Genomic DNA, 17,522 nt, shown 5'->3' with positions numbered 1-17,522 from the left:
GAGTTGTTCAGATACAGCTAGCACTAGTCGCACTGGGACTCTTCGAGTGTTGCGCAGGTGCAGTTGCATTTGGAGAAATCTGTGAATACTTTTTTGTCAGAGCCGCATGCGGAGGCTCCTTATTGTTTCTCTGCCCAGTGTCAAAAAACCAAACCGCAGCCATTCAAGGGTGCAAATCAGTACATTCCATTGCTTTACTTGCTCTCTCTTCCTTCCCCTGGCCCCAATTCCCTTTTCAATGTTGTTCAAGGCAATCACGTGACATATCATGCCCTCGCTCGCCGGATATGGCAGTTCGAGTCATTCCGGTACCTGTTTCAGTGGTGCATGCAGTACCTAGCTGATCCGAGGAATTGGGACATCTGTTTTCGGAAATGCATCAGTTCCAACTGAATGTGGAGGTGTAAAGTGGGTGATGGCACACTTGGTCCCTGTTAGGTTCTCGAACGGATGGAGAGAGTTGAAACCTCAACTTGACCGGCTTCAACTGCTGCATCGCTTGTCTACGACTTTGACAGTTTGCATGCAGACAGATATTGATCTTCAACTCGTTCATTTGCTTCTGCATTCTTCTCAGTTCCAAAGCTGCAATCGTCTAGCCAAGGTACTACGTTTACAGTACTCATACTGCCTGAACTACGAGTTCAAATCAGGTACAGACGAAGATTCTACTGCTGGACCGGACCGGACAAGGGGTCTAACAAACGTCTTGGTCAGTGGGGTGTGGTTGGCTGTTTCGTCGGTTCCTTCGAGATTCTGTTCACCACTTCACTGCCGTCGTCGACTCGTCGTCCAATTCACTTGCAAATGCCCCGTACTCTGTAAAAATACAGTTTGTACTGTAAGTTTTGAGTATGGATGTTTACACTATAATTTTCGGTCCCTGGCGCGCCAGATGCCTGGCTGTCTCCCCTGCCATGTGGCTCCTGGAATACCGAAAGTACAAAGCGCGCGCCCAGTCGAGCGTGGGTGCGTGGGTTTTTGACAGGAACTTCACAAGATTCGACGGGTTCATTTGATCTCAAGTTGTCGCATGGAGAAAGTAAGCATCAGGTAACCGTTCACCACCGCATAATCCCATATTCCTATACCCACGTATCGGACGGAACTGGGCTTATCCTGGACCGAGAGAGAACCAAACACAAGACCTTGCTAGCTAGAACTCTGCTCTCCGACTCTATGGGCAATCGGAGCTCTATATACACATGATGCCAAGCCAGAGGAAAAACCTACACAAATGACCTAAAGAGGACGGTACAAGCGAGCTGAAGAGTGCTGAAAATACATGAACCATGGAAAAGAAGCGGCTAAAAGCCTAAACGGCCTGAAAGACGGAAAAGACGGCACAAGAGAAGACATAAAGGCCTAAAGACACTGAGCTGAACACAAGGAGAAAAAAGGAGCAAGAAAGGAGAAGACAGGAAGCAGGTCACGTGCGGGTAACGATACACGTATCGTACACATACTGGACCATACCCTCTGACACCACGTTAACGTATGAAACTTTGGATTTTGGAAGGGCCGCCGCCGGCCGCAATATATTCTTGCAAGAGAATTGCAAAACAATATTTTATTTCCTTGCAGAATTTCCGCAAGATTTTCTTTCCAGAAATTTAACATTCCAAAATTTTTGGACTGTCAATTGCGAATAACTACTCCGTAGTTAGTTAACCAAAGTATGTAATACCGTACGGTACCTAAGTCAGAGGTATAACGGCTGGTAACCGCCTGACATCCACTGAAAGGTTACCGTAATTACGGAGTAGATAAGTCGGTAACTGCTCGTTATAACCAAGTGACTAAGTAACTAGTTACCGTACGAGTAATTTTGTCATGCTACGGAGTACTGATGCCGCATGCGACTCCGAGAGGCGAACGCTCGTCCACTCAGCCAGCAAATTCAACTCCGTCTCCACTGAAACTTGCATCGTTCCACCTAGCTTGACATCTCAATCTCGACCATGCCCCAGAGACCAGGACCACCGAGTCCGAACCTTCTTTCGCCGACCCCACGTGATGATGACGCCGCGTCCCTGAGATCATTGTCGGAACAAGAATCAGATTCCGAGGATGACGAAGTCCTGCGGGCAGCTCGATCGACGCTAGAGATCGCTCGTCATGACCGAACTGTGTTGGAGGAAGAAGAGGAGACGGAGAAGCTACTGGTGCGAAAACAGAGTCCCGCAGCTAAATTACGGCGAATATTCAGTCCATCGCTCGGACCCGTCCGGATAGGCAAGAAAGAGCGACGACGAAGGCGCAGAGAGGCAGAGGCATTCGGCCATCCAAGAGGGCGCAATGGACCATACCGGGAGGGCGATCTCATGTTTGAAGTGGAGGAAGGGGTTGCAGACGAAGATTCCGACGTGAGCAGCTTATCATCCGCCGTGGCAGACCACAAAGAGTTCGATGACTGGCAGTACAGGCGGTCTTTGGACCGACATAGATGGGTTCGACTGTCTCTGGTCTTTGCGGCGATCATAATCCTCTTCTTCTTACTGCTGCTAGGAGCGTACAAGGCATCGAGCAATAGTGGTACACATCGCGGCGAGGAAAAAGTTTTGCTCTCGAACGGGACTGCCCTCTTTGCTCCCACGACGATATTGATCTCGTTAGACGGTTTTCGAGCTGATTATCTTGATCGGCAACTCACGCCAACGCTCAACTCGTTGATCGCACAGGGCGTGTCACCTCCGTATATGACGCCGAGTTTTCCGAGCATTACGTTCCCGAATCATTACACGCTGGTGACTGGCTTGTACCCTGAGAGTCACGGTGTAATTGCCAATGATTTCTGGGATCCCGATCTGAACGAAGAGTTCAAGATCAAGCCTGAGGTGGTAACAGATGCGAAGTGGTACCAGGCGGAGCCGCTGTGGAACACGGCTGAAAAACAAGGTGTGCGATCGGCGATACACATGTGGCCCGGATCCGAAGCACACATCGGAAACATGGATCCCACCTTCTGGTCCACCTTCAATGGCTCAGAGCCGCTGCACAGAAAAGTTAGCAAAGTGCTCGGGTATCTTGATTTCCCTGGCGAGGAAAGTGAGCCAGATATCGAGAAGCTCCGTCCCCAATTCATCGCGGTCTATGTGCCAGATGTGGACAGGGCTGGCCACAAGTATGGTCCAAACAGCACAGAGATCCGGGGGGTTATTTCGGAGGCGGATAAGATGGTCGCGGATATCTTACATGGTCTTGAAGTGAGAAATCTTACAAATATTGTGAACATAGTTGTCGTCTCTGATCATGGTATGGCGACCACGTCGACTAAACGAACTGTTCAGCTGGAGGATATGATCGACTTGGACCTAGTCGAGCACATTGATGGATGGCCACTCCGCGGGTTGCGTCCAAAACGACCAGAGGATTTGAGGATAATCAAGCAACAGCTGGCGGAAAGAGCGAGAAATTTCTCGGACGGCGTTGAAGTCTATTCACGAGAAGCAATGCCGGCTCGATATCACTTTTCCAACAATAACCGCATTGCGCCGATCTGGGTCATTCCAAAGGCAGGATGGGCGGTGGTAGAGCGGCCCGACTTTGACGTGAAGGAGGCTCTCGAAAAGAACATCATCTATCGTCCCCGTGGTATTCACGGATATGACAACGAACATCCCTTGATGAGAGCCATTTTCATCGCGCGAGGGCCGGCATTTCCTCACGCGCCCAACAGCCGACTGGAAGTTTTTCGTAAGAATCCACTATGCGAGATTCGTGGCTGCTGCTGACATTGCAACAGAGAATATTGAGGTTTACAACATTCTATGTGACTCGCTGGGTGTCACCCCGCTTCCAAACAATGGGACTCTCCGCCTGCCTCTGAAGCCTGTTGAATTGCACGACAACGAAAGTTCCTCAAAGAGCGAGAGTCCTGACATCCCTCCAGGTATGGGCCCAAGTCGTCCTGTTCCTGCACGACCCTCACCGAAAGGCGGGACCGATGCCAAACCAGCGAATAGCTCACTATCATTATGGGAGAAAATCAAGCACACGTTTGAGTCATTCAAGAAATGGGCCAGTCAATTGGTGAATTCGAACCAGGACAATCACCCTTCTTGAGAGTGCATCAATTTCGGACACATATATCCTTTGGAAACGAGATTATCTTGCATCTTGCTTTCTTTCAGCTTTGGATTTCTGGACATTGTTTCATGATGCTTTTCAGGATACCCCTCTTCCGCTGATTGTGCTTTTGCTTTGTCTTTTTCACAATGTACTCCATACAACTCAAACAATGAACACCTTTCTGATTACAATATCCATTGTCTCTTCGCGGTTCAGTGTGTGACCCGCTTGAGTTTTCCGCAATTTACCGAAAGAAACTCTCCCGGCGAGGACTTTTGACGGACAATGCCTTTGTGTCATGCCCCGCTATGCTACTTAGGTAGCACTTGAGCGGATTGTTTACTCAACTGCGTCAGAAATGCCGGAGGAAAGAAGAAACGCGTGATGGCGGGCAAGTGACTGTCCAGTCTATAAAGGCAGCGACTCGCCATCGACTCACCATTCTTCCACAACCATCAGCACACGGTTGACTAGTCGAATCGAGCAGACTCCGGCTGAGAAATTATTTCTCGAGCAGCTCCGAAGACCACGGGGACCTTGCCCGAAGATCCTGCATCTCCGAGCCCAACGGCTCGTGTGGCCGGAATGTCTTTTCTGAATTATTCTTCCCCTTATCTTTCAATCGTCCTGGATGTGCTAGCTAAGTATCTCCAGGTCGATATCTCTTACATTCTGTCTGCTCTGTTCGTTTTCATGGCCCTCAGTACGACCTTTCGCCTGAGCATCTTCGATACCATCAGTTCGTTTTTCGTCTCCTCCATCGAAATAAGGATGGACGATGAGGTGTTCAATCAGGTCATGTACTGGATTTCGAAGCAGGAATTCTCTCAGAAGGCTAGTCGAACCGTTGCCATCACTCAGTTTCGGAACCTTCAATGGTTTTCAGAAGCCGCGAGCATGGAAGAAGAGGATGATGGCGACCCGAATGAAGACTTCGACACCGAGTGGAAGAAGCGCCGTTGTCGAAGCAAGGTAAACCCCATCCTGCTGACGCCAGCGGAGGGCGAGACCTGGTTCTGGTACAAGGGTCGTCATTTGATCCGACTCCGCAGATTCCGCGTTGGAAGGGACGCTGCCTTGCCATGGGAAAGACTAACCCTCATGTGCTTCGGACGAAGCAATGCCATCCTAAAAGAGCTCATTGAAGAAGCACAACAGCTGTACAGCGCCCGAGATGGCAACAAGACGGTTATCTATCGGCCTGTGCAGGTAGGTCCCGAATCTGACTGGCGCCGATGTGGGCTGCTTTATCCGCGGAAACTCGAGTCGGTCATCATTCCCGGAGATCTCAAGTGGGATTTGCTTGAGAGGCTCAAGCAGTTCCTTAGCCAGAAAACACGTCTTGAGTACCGCCAGCGTGGTTTCCCTTATCGCATTGGCTTGATGTTTTTTGGACCACCGGGTACGGGCAAGACGAGCTTGTGCTTTGCGCTTGCCGGAGAACTGCAATTGCCCATCTATCTTCTGAGTCTCGGCACTAGCACCATGACCGACCAAAGCCTTGTAACGCTGTTCAACAAACTCCCTAAGGAATGCATCGTACTGCTAGAAGATGTCGATGCTGCTGGGATCACGACAAGGCGGGTTAGCATGGCACAGCCCCGCGACCCAGACTCCCCATCTGCTCACGCGGTTGATCGCGCTCCGAGCGAAAAGCTAGGGGGCATCACGCTTTCGGGGCTTCTGAATGTTATCGATGGAGTTTCGGCTCCCGAAGGTCGGATTCTCGTAATGACATCCAATCACATTGAGAATCTCGACCCTGCACTCACGCGACCGGGTCGCATTGATTACAGCATCAAGCTTGACTATGCGGATCGCGACATTGTCCGGGAGTTTTTCATGGCGATGTACAAGCCTCTGGATCCGCAAGGCGAGGACCTCGACCATCTCAAAACTTTGGCGGAGCGCTTTGCGGACACGATTCCGAACAAGCAGGTAACGCCAGCTGAACTTCAGACATACCTGCTTTATTACAAGGACTCTCCGCAGCTTGCTGTCGAAAACGCATTTTCGTGGCCCCATCTTTCGTTTTCCTCCGAGGATGAGGGGCCACGTTATGGGTGAGTCCACCAAAAACCCGGGTGAAACTGTCACAGCAGTTGTGACAACCAACACCACTATCTTTTTCCAGTAAGTACTTCAACAGTGCTTCGCTGGGGATATCAGTGACATTCCATGTTCAACACATGGAACATTGTTTTTCGTCAAGGCCTCGTCAGATTGATCATGTTTCTAGCCTGAAGTTTCAATTCATTTTTCTTTTTTTTTTTTTTTTTTTTTTTTCCTTTTTTTCAATGCATTTCGGTTGTTGCACGGAAGTGCCAGCAGTAAGTTCGAGTAGTATAATGAAGCCCAATTGATTGTACTCCGTTCAGACTCCGACCAGTCCCGCGGCTGCCCACCAAAGCGTCCAACTGTCCAATGAGACTTTGAGTGCATTCGGTTGTTCAGTTTTCGCTATGAAACTCCATTGGTGGATACGGTGGTTTGGCTGAAGCAGCTCAGTACTAAGCAATGCAAGCGTCTGATGCTGGGTCAAGAGCGGTCATCGAATTGTAGCGCATGAACCGTCGGCACCATTGAGGCGTTGCTCTTCATATCCTAGCTTCTGTGCTTCAGCATCTTCACTCCGATCGGCCGCTAAGGATTCCGTCGCGGACGCGTCGAATCATCGCAACCATTCTAAGTAACCTATCCCGAGATTTGAGAATACCTTCCCAACTGTCTGAGTTAGGGTAGGGTTGGAAGTTTCCTGAAGAATCCTCAGTGAGAATGCCTCAGTTGCCATATGTCATGAATTTGTTGAATAATCCGATGAACCGCATACATTCATTAAGTACTATCCTTTCTTTTTATCTCGTGTTTGGTGTGTCTGCCTGACAACATTCCTTTATCTATGTTGTTTCTGCCTCATTTACCTGTGTACATACCTATAAATAGGTGTCGGCCCCTACCCTCTGTGGTCTTGACAGAGACAAGGGTCAAGCATGAGATATCAGCCTGTTCCTCAGGACTACTTGTCTCATTACTTCAGATACCTGCTGGATGTATCCATCATAACTTGTAAAAATTCATCAAATATATCGTGTTCGTAAACTCGTCAATGCGTAAGTACATGAATCGATCATATCCAAGGCTCAAAATCAGACCCAGCCGGAACTCCCTTCTCCCGTTGTAGCATCCCAGAGACCAGAATTAGCTTGTCAACACCCACTCCTCGTAAGGAACGCCTCGTAACTCTTGCACTTCTCGATCATTTGTCTGATAGATGTCTGGTATGAAATCGCAGACGCTAGCATACTGCTGCAACAGATAGCGCCAGTAGCATGCCTCGGCAGCCGGAGTGAGATAGCGATCTCGAAAAGTGGCCACACTGTTCTCGGCGATACGTTCGGCAGCATCCGGGTGATCGAGGAGATATTCCACCTTCTCTTCAAGATCTGAGAAGTCCCGTTTAACTTCAACAAAATTTTGTTCGGGCCCCGAGGCAATCATGGCGGCGTGGTGTGCCTCGCGCCAGACAAGTTGATGTGAGATGACCACCGACCGACAGTTGAAAAGATATTTGCCCCGGCCGGAGAAACTGTGCCCGTCTGTGTGGGCCAGAAACATATATCGACAATGATCTTCGATTGGCAGATGATTCTCGCAGAGGTCCTCGTCACTTTCCCAGTCCAGTACGCGGACTGATGTCCAGTGCTTGCCGCGTGTTTGTTTTAGCAGCTTTCCTCGCAGTTCTGGCGCTTCTGAAAAGCTTCCTCGCCAAACGAGTTGTTTCTTTTTATGCGGGAAGTCAACTTCACCTTCAACGCGGGAAATCCGCCGTCGTACGTCGCGGTACGCGCCAACCCGCACATCCGGCCAAGCCCAGTAGCCAAAGTCTGGCATCAACCAGATTGGCTCATCCTCGTCGCGTTTAGTATATGAGAATATTGGCCGAGATTGGTTCACATGGTCATCCGAAACGAAATCTTCTGCGGAGAACACAAACTCGACCGCTGGAATGCTATCTCGGTCTGAACTAGAAATTAGAGCTCGGTGCAGAGAATGCAGTGTTGATTTAGCCCGGGACTTTGTTGAAGAAGTCAGATCGCCCCATTCGATGACGTAAACCTGTGGATACATGAGTACTTTCTCAAGAAATGGAGGAAGATAAGTAGGACAACCTCGCCGTGATCAACAACAACACGAACCATGCCATCGCTCAATCTCTTTTGTGGAGCCAGTTCGTGATATGTAATAGGACGATTGGTCTTCTTCCTCGCTTCAACTGATTTATCAACCTCAACAAACAGTTTCGGGAATGCAGATTGACATTGTTCGAAAGACAATCCATAATTCTCTGCATCGCGATCCGGAGTAAACTTCCATGTCCCATTCAAGTCATTACTAACTTTGATTGAAGGTGCCGTTGGACATCGATGAAAAGGTTTCCTGGAGAACGGTCCGCCGCTCACTCCATTCTGCCGTGAAAAGCTGGAGACGACGAAAGTGGTGAGTATGATACCTATCCCACTGACTATGCAGAATCGCCATAGAAGAGTATGCGGTATTCTGGGTCGAATTTCGGATAGCAATGACGGTGTTCGTGATGGTGACTTGAATCGTGCCATTTCGTCCCTATGCTGCGCTCATTCATAAGAACTTAAGTGCCCTGTGAGTTCAAATATATGACGACCTCTGGCAAATCATCTGTAGCGATACTCCTACTCCGTAGTTATTGTTGCAAGCTCTTCTAGTAAGTAGTACTTGATCAAGTAGGTCTTTCGTGAGGGAGGTGTTGGTGTGAACAGTACAGTTGTTGCTAAGGCAACAAGAACGACCAAACAACCTCGAGCTGGGTACTGCATGTAAGTAGTTACTTACTCGTAGTTACTGTAGGTATCAAATGTTGAAAATATAATAATATCTAACTTTATTGGGAACAGTGTGTTATCCAACAGGTGATGCTACATTATTTATCTTCAAGTTATGTACGAGTATGTACTCCGTATTCTCAGATACTCCGTACGGTACATCCTTGTCCTTGGGTTACAGCCATTTTCTCACCGACATGTGTTCAGGTTAGGGCTCATTTTGACACCGTCCAGCCCTCAGGTCGCTTCAGAACTACAGCCTACTACTTGCTCGGATTGGCACGACTGTATCCAATTGGTGCAACGGGTACTCCGGCTGTTGGCCGACGAAAACATGGTTGGTCGCACCAAGAGTGGTTCATCAGAATTGAAGAAGGTACTCCGTACTACGAAGTCGTTCAGTGCCTGAAACCGGACAAAGTAGGCCTACAGAGTACTTCGTATTGCGAGGACGTAACGGTCGGTACTCACCTACAAGCCTACTTACCTCCCTCTTTGAACACGTTACTCAGCATCTCGGTGACTGTTCTATTATTGTTTATCAACCTCATGACCCCTAGGTCGGATGCAATCTTACTTGAGAGTTCGGTCAGATCAAGTGACACTGGTTATCGAGTTCCATGCAGTTACCCGAAATCTGGGCAATTGTCTGTGATACATGGCACAAATGAGACTAGATTGGATCTGCTAGTTATTGGTCGCAGAATGTAGTAAGATTTATTTTGTTCGATTCTTTGCCCATTTAGGTTGAGAATCGCAATGGAAAGCTTGAGATAAAAAGTCCGAGAGTCGCTCTGAGCATCGATCCTGGCGATTCTGTCCATAAAGCCAACCAATGGAACAACCTCCTTGACGGATATCCTGCTGTTTCAAATAGGCCATTGTCCGGCAGTGACTTCGGATCTACGGAGTATGTTCTGAATGGGTTCTCATTGCAGCATCGCCCAGGCGACTCCGGAAGAGGTGGGCTTCGTCAATAAGGATCCTTGTTTCTATCAAAGGCCCGCAGTTAGGGGAACAATCCATGGAGACTGCATATCTGGGCAGAGAATACATCTGCCCCATGGGCCCATGTCCCAAGCTTTGCTTTTGTTGCCGGAGCCTGAACGGAATCTGTTACGTGTCGATCTGACCAAAGGAATCAACCGTCTCTATAACTTTGTAAGTTAAACTGTCAAGATTCTTATTTCTCATTGCTTGTGGAAGACCTGTTACTCGAGGCCAATACGGAGTACATTGTGAGCACTTTCCCCTCTGCTACTATTTGATTTGACAAAAAATCAAATACTACCCTTCTAGACAAAGGCGTGCAGATACGAAAGTCGACTGAAGGGTTTCGGCTGGTCGCCGAGCATGGAAACGTGCATGAATGGGAACAACGTTGATTCTTCATAGCAGTTTCTCCCTCTTGCCGCGTTCAGACGATTGTCCTCATGATACTATATTCTAATTTAGTCTTTCGTTCCAGGCTGTCAGTTGACCATCAGTAAAGAGTACTGTTTGATATCATGTCGCTTCGACAATTGCCATGAGAGCGCCAATCTTCCTCTTCTTGGCCGCTGTGGCTACGGCTACATCGCCAAATTGGCATCCAAATATTGTCGATCACAATGAACGCGGTCCACTTCTGGGCTCGTTCTTTGGCACACCAGGGATTAATGCCACTTTTGACTACGTTGTCGTCGGTGGAGGCACTGCAGGCCTGACAATTGCAGCTCGGCTGGCGGAAAGAAACGCAACCGTCGCAGTGGTTGAAGCAGGTGGATTCTACGAAACAGACAACAACGTCTTCAGCATTGTCCCAGGTTATTGTAGTTACTACACTGGCTCCGCGGAAGATGATTTTCAGCCACTGATCGATTGGGGGATTACAACCGTGCCGCAGATTAATGTTCTGGATCGGATGTTCCACTATGCCCGTGGAAAGACACTAGGAGGCTCTTCAGCTCGAAACTACATGTTGTATCAGCGCCCGACTGTTGGCAGTCTGCAGCAATGGGCAAGTCAAGTGTGCGATAGAACTTATACGTGGGATGACTTTCTCCCTTTCTTCAAGAGATCGGTCAACTATACGCACCTTGACCCAAGTCTTTACACCAACTCGTCCAACACCCAGGATGCAAGCGCATTCTCGCCATCTGGCGGCCCGATTCACGTCTCCTTTGGCAATTACGTTGATCCTTTTGGAACATGGGCCCAGAAAGCTTTCATAGCTGCGGGGATGACTCAAATTGACGGTCTGAACAGTGGATATCTTCTGGGTTCTGCCTACGCCACATTGACAATCAATCCGGCTAACGCTCACCGTTCGTCCTCGGAAAGTGGCTTCTTACAGCATGCAATCGAGAATGGGCTTCCACTTACTGTTTATAAAAACTCTTTGGCTCTGAGAATCTTGTTCCAGTCGAAGAAGGCCACAGGTGTCTTGGTCGAGAGTTCCGGAACATTTGGTACTCCATCTGTCAAGTTCGTTCTCAGCGCGAAAAAGGAAGTGATAGTCTCCGCGGGTACATTCCAATCCCCACAGCTTCTAATGGTGTCTGGGATTGGCCCCTGCGATCATCTGGCAGAGTTTGGAATTGAGTGTCTTGAGAATCTCCTCGGTGTCGGGCAGAACATGGAAGACCATGTGCTCTTTGGCACTACTCATCGAGTCAATGTCCGCACTGCTTCCGCCAGAGCAAACAATGCTACATTAGCGGCAGAACTGTTTCAGCTGTATCTGATAAATGCTACTGGCCCACTTTCTATCCTTGGGCCCGGAGTGTATGGATGGGAGAAGCTGCCGATACCATACAGATCCCGACTCTCTGAGCGCTCGTTGAATATTCTCGCAGATTATCCGGAGGACTGGCCGGAGATAGAATGGCTGCCCGTGGCGGCATACAATGGCTACAACCGCAACAAACAAACAGAGGATCCTCGCGACGGACACAATTATGCGACACTCAATACAGCACTCATTGCCCAACGGTCCAAAGGAACCGTGAGACTTCAGAGTGCGAACATGACCACGCTTCCGCTTGTCGATCCGAACTGGTTAAGCGACCCGACCGATGTCGAAATGGCTATCGAGGCCTTCAAACGGCAGCGTGAAATCTGGAAGATTTTTGTCGACCTTGGGGTGGCCGATCCAGAAGAAGCCTTTCCTGGCTCCAATTATTCCACTGACGCCGAGATCCTCCATGTTATCAAACAGACCATAGCTTCCGTCTATCATGCTTCGGGTACATGCAAAATGGGTTGTAAGGGCGACAAGACAGCTGTTGTTGATAACAGAGGTCATGTGTTTGGCACTCAGAATCTCCGCGTTGTAGATGCTAGTATCTTCCCTTTCCTTCCGCCGGGGCATCCCCAATCGATTGTGTACGCGTTGGCGGAAAAGATTGCCATCGATATCATCGAGGGTCGATAATATGATGAACACAATATGCCTCTCCAGAACAGTCTGGTAGACACCAAGCAGAAGCAGGAAAGAGAACATGATTTCCTCGAAACCAGATTTCCTGTCCCCTTCTTCGTTGTTGTCTTCTCGCAGATAGGTACTTTCATAATGCACTTGCTCCTACTAATTGGAGAACTGAGACGCACTAGTGCCTCCGGTAAGAAGTGAGACTGGTAGGCTACATATTTCCGAATTTCGATATGTAAGCTAAGTGATCCGCTACTTGTGCATTGTGGCGTGATTCGGAAAATCCAGTGAAAGACTTCACATGTTGGTTCCTCACCATTATTATTACTGTACTACGTACGGTACTTACCATTTCTCCGTTGTATTGATAGATACCAAAGTTCGGGTACAGTACGGGCTGGTACGAAAAACGGTTGGTCTGCTTAATCAGATGATCAGATAATGCATCGGTCCATTCACATTATCCAAGTCAGCTGGAGCCTCGCTTCTTGGCTTACCCACAAGGCCACAACCACAGACAGGTGTGGTCGAGCCAAGGGGCACCATTGGCATGAATAATCAACACTGGGCTTGAGCCAGCCATTTAACGATGGAACTCACCAACCCTTTAGCGGCCGACGCCCGGCCCAAGCAGCTCATCCTTTTGGTCCGATACCGGTGAAATCGGCTGTTGGGGAAGGAATTTGATAACACCCACCTCCGTTCATTGATCAACAATTCAACAGTACAAAGGATCCCTTCGTTCTCCTCCCGTAACATCCCTTCTCAGGTGAATTGAGCACTTACTTCCATCATAACACCAATCATCCCAATTGCAAGATGGCAATTCAAAGAGATCCATTTCACGTCCTAGTTGCTGGAGGTTCCTATGCTGGCTTAGCGGCCATTCTGAACCTGTTGGATCTTTGCAATGGACACCCATGTCGATTCTCTGCCAGCACCAAGACCGCAGAATCCTTTCCCCGGATACCTGTTCGAATCACTCTCGTTGATGAGAGAGATGGCTTCTGTAATGATCCCAACTAGATTTTTTTGACGCTCAAACTAATCTACCATAGATCATTTGATCGGAGCCCCGCTAGCTCTGGCATCAATGGAATATGCAGAGAAAGCCTGGACCAAGTTCACGGACATTCCTGCTTTGCAGACACCAGCCATTAAGCTGGTCCAGGGAAGCGTCGTTACAATCGATCCCCTAACTAAAACTGCAACAATCAGTGAGCATGGAACAAGAAGAGCAATACACAAGCAGTACGATTATTTCATTGCTGCTTCTGGCCTCCGAAGACAGTGGCCGACGGTGCCCCGGTCGCTGAAGAGAGACGATTATGTTGCTGAAGTCAAGATGCACCTTCAGCAACTAGACAAAGCGTCTCATGGGGTAACTGTCATTGGCGGAGGTGAGTCCCTACAATCAGTTGGTGGAATATGATGCTGATGTTCGAAATGCAGGTGCGGTTGGAATTGAGATCGCGTCTGAACTGAAATTGGTACAACCACATCAGAGCGTCACATTGATCCATTCACGTCCGAAACTACTCTCGTCTGAAGCTCTACCAGATGAGACCAAGGACCGAGCTTTGTCATTAATCCATGATGCTGGCGTGAAGACCATCATGAGCACCCGAGTCACAAAAATCGAGCAAGCAGAATCCGAATCAGAGGCAACACAGTTGACCCTTTCCGACGGCAGCGTGGTCAAAACTGGCCTTGTCATCAACGCCATTTCCAAATACACCCCTACTGCAACCTATTTACCTGACAACGCTCTGGATGAGGGTGGCTACGTAAAGATTCACCCAAACCTCCAATTAGACAGTGATATACCAAACGCAGAATATCACTATGCGGCTGGTGATATTGCCTCATGGGCAGGAATCAAACGATGTGGTGCTGCGATGCACCACGGCCATTATGCTGCGGTTAATATCCACCAAATGATGTTACACTCGGCTTTGGGAACAAATCCCCAACTTCTCCAGCTCAATCGTGATGTTCCGCCAATGATTGGTCTCGCTGTTGGATCGCAAGCAGTTTCTTACAGCCCATCCGAAGGAACCGCTTGGGGCGAGGATGTTGCGAAACTCTATTTTGGTGATGATCTGGGATTTGAGAGTATGTTCCTCCGTCGCCCGTCATCGATGCCCAATTGTTTTCAATCACTCACTAACTCATTTGTCTTAGTATGCTGGAACTACATGCAGCTCTCCAAAGCAGCGGAAAACCCATCTGATCCAGTGAATTCATAAGATACGAAGATGTTGTTGGCTACTAAGTTATCATGTTGTGGTCGGATATTTCAGTTCAGTTTCTTGTTGATAACGTAGTCTATCAAATCATCCGATGGCTCGGTTTCCATGTTCTTGCAGTTTTCAACCACTGATTGCCTCGAGTGTTTTGAGCGAGTGATGAATAAAGTGTTTATTCCTTCACCTTCATACGTGACTGTACGAGACCAGTACGTACTGTACGGCATGACGGGAACCGATTACCTTACATACCTAGTACTCCGTACTCCGTACTTAAATTGATTGTGCGCTGGTTCACAATCCGAAACTCGCCTATCTGATGAAAGGTGGGGGCTTTAGGGCCCCACACTAATAAGCAACTAGCCTAAAGTAGTAGGTAAGCTTGGTAGGCTAGTACTCTGTCGGTCTAGGATTTGATCTGATAATTTCGATACCTCACCAAACTAAGCTTAACAAAGTTAATCAGATAGAACCATTTTATCTGATCCATGAACCAAGCAGGTTTTTCGTCTGGCGATGTGGGAACTGAGAAACACTTATGACGGGTCTCAGACTAGTTACCTCTGGTATCAAACATAAAATCAGAAGCAGTTCTCCGTATTCCAACTCCATCTCGCACAACGATCTTCAATTTCCTCAACTCTGCAACAACCGAACAACCAGCCCTCAAAATGGCAGCTTCGAAGGCCGCTAAGAACGAGTCGCTTCCTCTGGTGCGATTGCCAGAGCCTTGGAAAACCACATATGAATTGAAAGTCGTTTCGTGCGAGAAGTCTCACAGAATACTGAAGCTCTGTCACGCTCCCAGGCAAGACGATGGGATACCCCCTCCGGAGCCGCTTCACCACGACTCACTTCTCTTTACCGAGTTTGTTCACCCTAGTAAGGATAGAATTCCTTCGGAGGGGAATAACTCTGCGTGGGCTCGAGCGCAACGTGCCCCAGTAAGTCACTGGGCTTGGGGGGGCAACACCCCTCCGACCGTCGGCCAGATATGGAACGTCGTTCACGCCCTTGTATCGTTGCCCCCGCATCCAGAAATCTTCCGGGTGACATTGTCGGGGCCGGGACAGGAACTCCTAGCAGAAGAATTACAAGGAGTCGGACTTGCTGTCAAGCATCCGGAGCCGTCCGCACCGCCAGGACAACCGGTACCGGAGTCTAAAGACCACGCCAACCAACTGGTTGTGTCACAAGGTGCATTCTGGCAGGGCGCTGGTGCTCCTTTCGGCACGCGTCCTCCGTGGGTAGCTGATCCACAGCTCCATGACCAATACCGGCGCCCATTGAGCGATTTCCCACTCCAGCCCCAGCAATACACGCTGACCACGAAGTTTGCCGACGTTCGCGTCCATTCCTATCACCCCGTGCGACCGGCCAAGCCGAAACCTGGATCTCGTATCTACAGTCGATACATTCCGCATTTGGATGAGTTCTTCTCGATGGTTGCACTGGATTATCAGAATGAGGAGCATCTTCAGCTTTTCCACAAATGGCAGAATGATCCTCGTGTGTCCAAGGGATGGAATGAAACGGGCACCTTGGAGCAACATCGGGAATACCTGCGCCGCGCCCACGAGGATCCTCATCAGTTGACGGTGTTGGCAAAATTCAACGATGTTTACTTTGCGTACTACGAGTTCTATTGGGCCAAGGTACGTCAGTTCGTTGACTTCCAATCGATGGCACTAACAACCAATGCAGGAAGATCATCTTGGAGCGTATTTTAATGCCGGCGACTGGGACCGTGGACGTCATTCTTTGGTCGGTGACGTTCGATTCCGTGGGCCGCATCGGGCGCTGGCCTGGTGGTGCAGCCAAATGCATTACTTGTTTTTGGACGACCCACGTACAATGTGCCTCGTGGGAGAGCCTAAAGCCACCAATACCACAGTTCTCGCCTACGACTTTGCGCATGGATTCACGGTCGAAAAGCTCGTGGACCTTCCCCACAAGCGGTCTGCATTGGTTAAATGCACTCGGGAAAAATTCTTCCAGATCTCGCCATTCTGGTATACTGGAGAGGACCCAGTGCCGAGGAATCCCGATCGGGCTTTGAAGTTGTGAAGATGGGTTTTCTGCACTTTCTTGACAGCGGAATCGAAATGTATGATTCCTCGCAGCCTGTGGTGGATTCTCACTTTGATTCCATGTACCATTTTCCTCAATTGATGTTCATCAATCCAACGCACTACTAGAGTACTACTACTATGAAGACGTTGTGAATAACTAAGCCTTTCTGCCTGTAGGTTATCGAGTACAACTACGCGGACATACAGTCGTATTATCAATCATATACAATTACCAGTGTCCATTAATACTTATGGTTTCCATAGCCAGAGCAATTCCAACACCGGAGCTCTTGAACTCCGAATTCTTGGTTTATCTAATCTGATCATCTAATCTGATGGCGGGGCAGGTTTGTTTCCGAATCGGATCTGATAGGTTCGGCCGAAGGTGAATTTTGATCGGCTTTTCTGCGCTACTCACAGAAAGCGGCGGGGTCCTGGACCCACGATTTCTTCCGAGCTTGAAATCCCGATTTTCCCCAAAGTCAATACCATGTATTATGCCGAAATTTCTGCAAACTACTAAAACGACATCGAATAGAGAATACGTAAAACATTCAGCACTGATCATTGTGCTTTGAGACTGTGAGAATTCCCATTTGGTAGTACTAGTAGGGCTGACAAGGCGTTGCTGGAATTGACTTCATTGGCTTTGCATATTCATGTCAGAGGGCCAGAATGCGACGGAGGGAGACAAAACAGCCAACAGCCCACCTCACATGTAATGAAAGGTGGATACCTTGAATTCCATAGCATACGGCTCCGCTGTAAGGTACATTATTATACGGTTTCCATACTGTTCACGCGAGAATGGAGAGATCCGATGCCGGCACAAGGGTCCATTTAATTCATGGACATACAC

General features: G+C 48.8%; 6 protein-coding genes across 6 annotated transcripts; 5 read left to right on the top strand and 1 right to left on the bottom strand.

Moving 5' to 3' along the window:
• Positions 1–1,961: 1,961 nt before the first annotated feature.
• VTN31DRAFT_4355 (uncharacterized protein) lies at positions 1,962–4,065 on the top strand (the record flags this gene model as incomplete). Its single annotated transcript, XM_069404734.1, has 2 exons — positions 1,962–3,696; positions 3,746–4,065. The coding sequence occupies 2 exons, from the start codon at positions 1,962–1,964 to the stop codon at positions 4,063–4,065; spliced, it is 2,055 nt and encodes a 684-aa protein (XP_069261678.1).
• Positions 4,066–4,656: 591 nt separating this feature from the next.
• VTN31DRAFT_4354 (uncharacterized protein) lies at positions 4,657–6,138 on the top strand (the record flags this gene model as incomplete). The annotated part of the gene is made up of 1 exon (XM_069404733.1): positions 4,657–6,138. One exon carries the CDS (start codon positions 4,657–4,659, stop codon positions 6,136–6,138), a length of 1,482 nt encoding a protein of 493 aa, XP_069261677.1.
• Positions 6,139–7,269: 1,131 nt separating this feature from the next.
• VTN31DRAFT_4353 (uncharacterized protein) lies at positions 7,270–8,687 on the bottom strand (the record flags this gene model as incomplete). The annotated part of the gene is made up of 2 exons (XM_069404732.1): positions 7,270–8,187; positions 8,241–8,687. 2 exons carry the CDS (start codon positions 8,685–8,687, stop codon positions 7,270–7,272), a joined length of 1,365 nt encoding a protein of 454 aa, XP_069261676.1.
• A 1,771-nt stretch (positions 8,688–10,458) lies between these two features.
• On the top strand, positions 10,459–12,345 carry VTN31DRAFT_4352 (uncharacterized protein; the record flags this gene model as incomplete). The annotated part of the gene is made up of 1 exon (XM_069404731.1): positions 10,459–12,345. One exon carries the CDS (start codon positions 10,459–10,461, stop codon positions 12,343–12,345), a length of 1,887 nt encoding a protein of 628 aa, XP_069261675.1.
• An 816-nt stretch (positions 12,346–13,161) lies between these two features.
• Positions 13,162–14,591, top strand: VTN31DRAFT_4351 (uncharacterized protein; the record flags this gene model as incomplete). Its single annotated transcript, XM_069404730.1, has 4 exons — positions 13,162–13,351; positions 13,401–13,742; positions 13,795–14,457; positions 14,527–14,591. 4 exons carry the CDS (start codon positions 13,162–13,164, stop codon positions 14,589–14,591), a joined length of 1,260 nt encoding a protein of 419 aa, XP_069261674.1.
• A 671-nt stretch (positions 14,592–15,262) lies between these two features.
• VTN31DRAFT_4350 (uncharacterized protein) lies at positions 15,263–16,658 on the top strand (the record flags this gene model as incomplete). The annotated part of the gene is made up of 2 exons (XM_069404729.1): positions 15,263–16,246; positions 16,296–16,658. 2 exons carry the CDS (start codon positions 15,263–15,265, stop codon positions 16,656–16,658), a joined length of 1,347 nt encoding a protein of 448 aa, XP_069261673.1.
• Between the last annotated feature and the right edge of the window lie 864 nt (positions 16,659–17,522).

Source organism: Thermomyces dupontii (genome assembly GCF_041956625.1).
Source record: "Thermomyces dupontii strain NRRL 2155 unplaced genomic scaffold VTN31scaffold_3, whole genome shotgun sequence".
Taxonomy (NCBI): domain Eukaryota; kingdom Fungi; phylum Ascomycota; class Eurotiomycetes; order Eurotiales; family Trichocomaceae; genus Thermomyces; species Thermomyces dupontii.
This window is presented reverse-complemented; position numbering and strand designations above follow the sequence as displayed.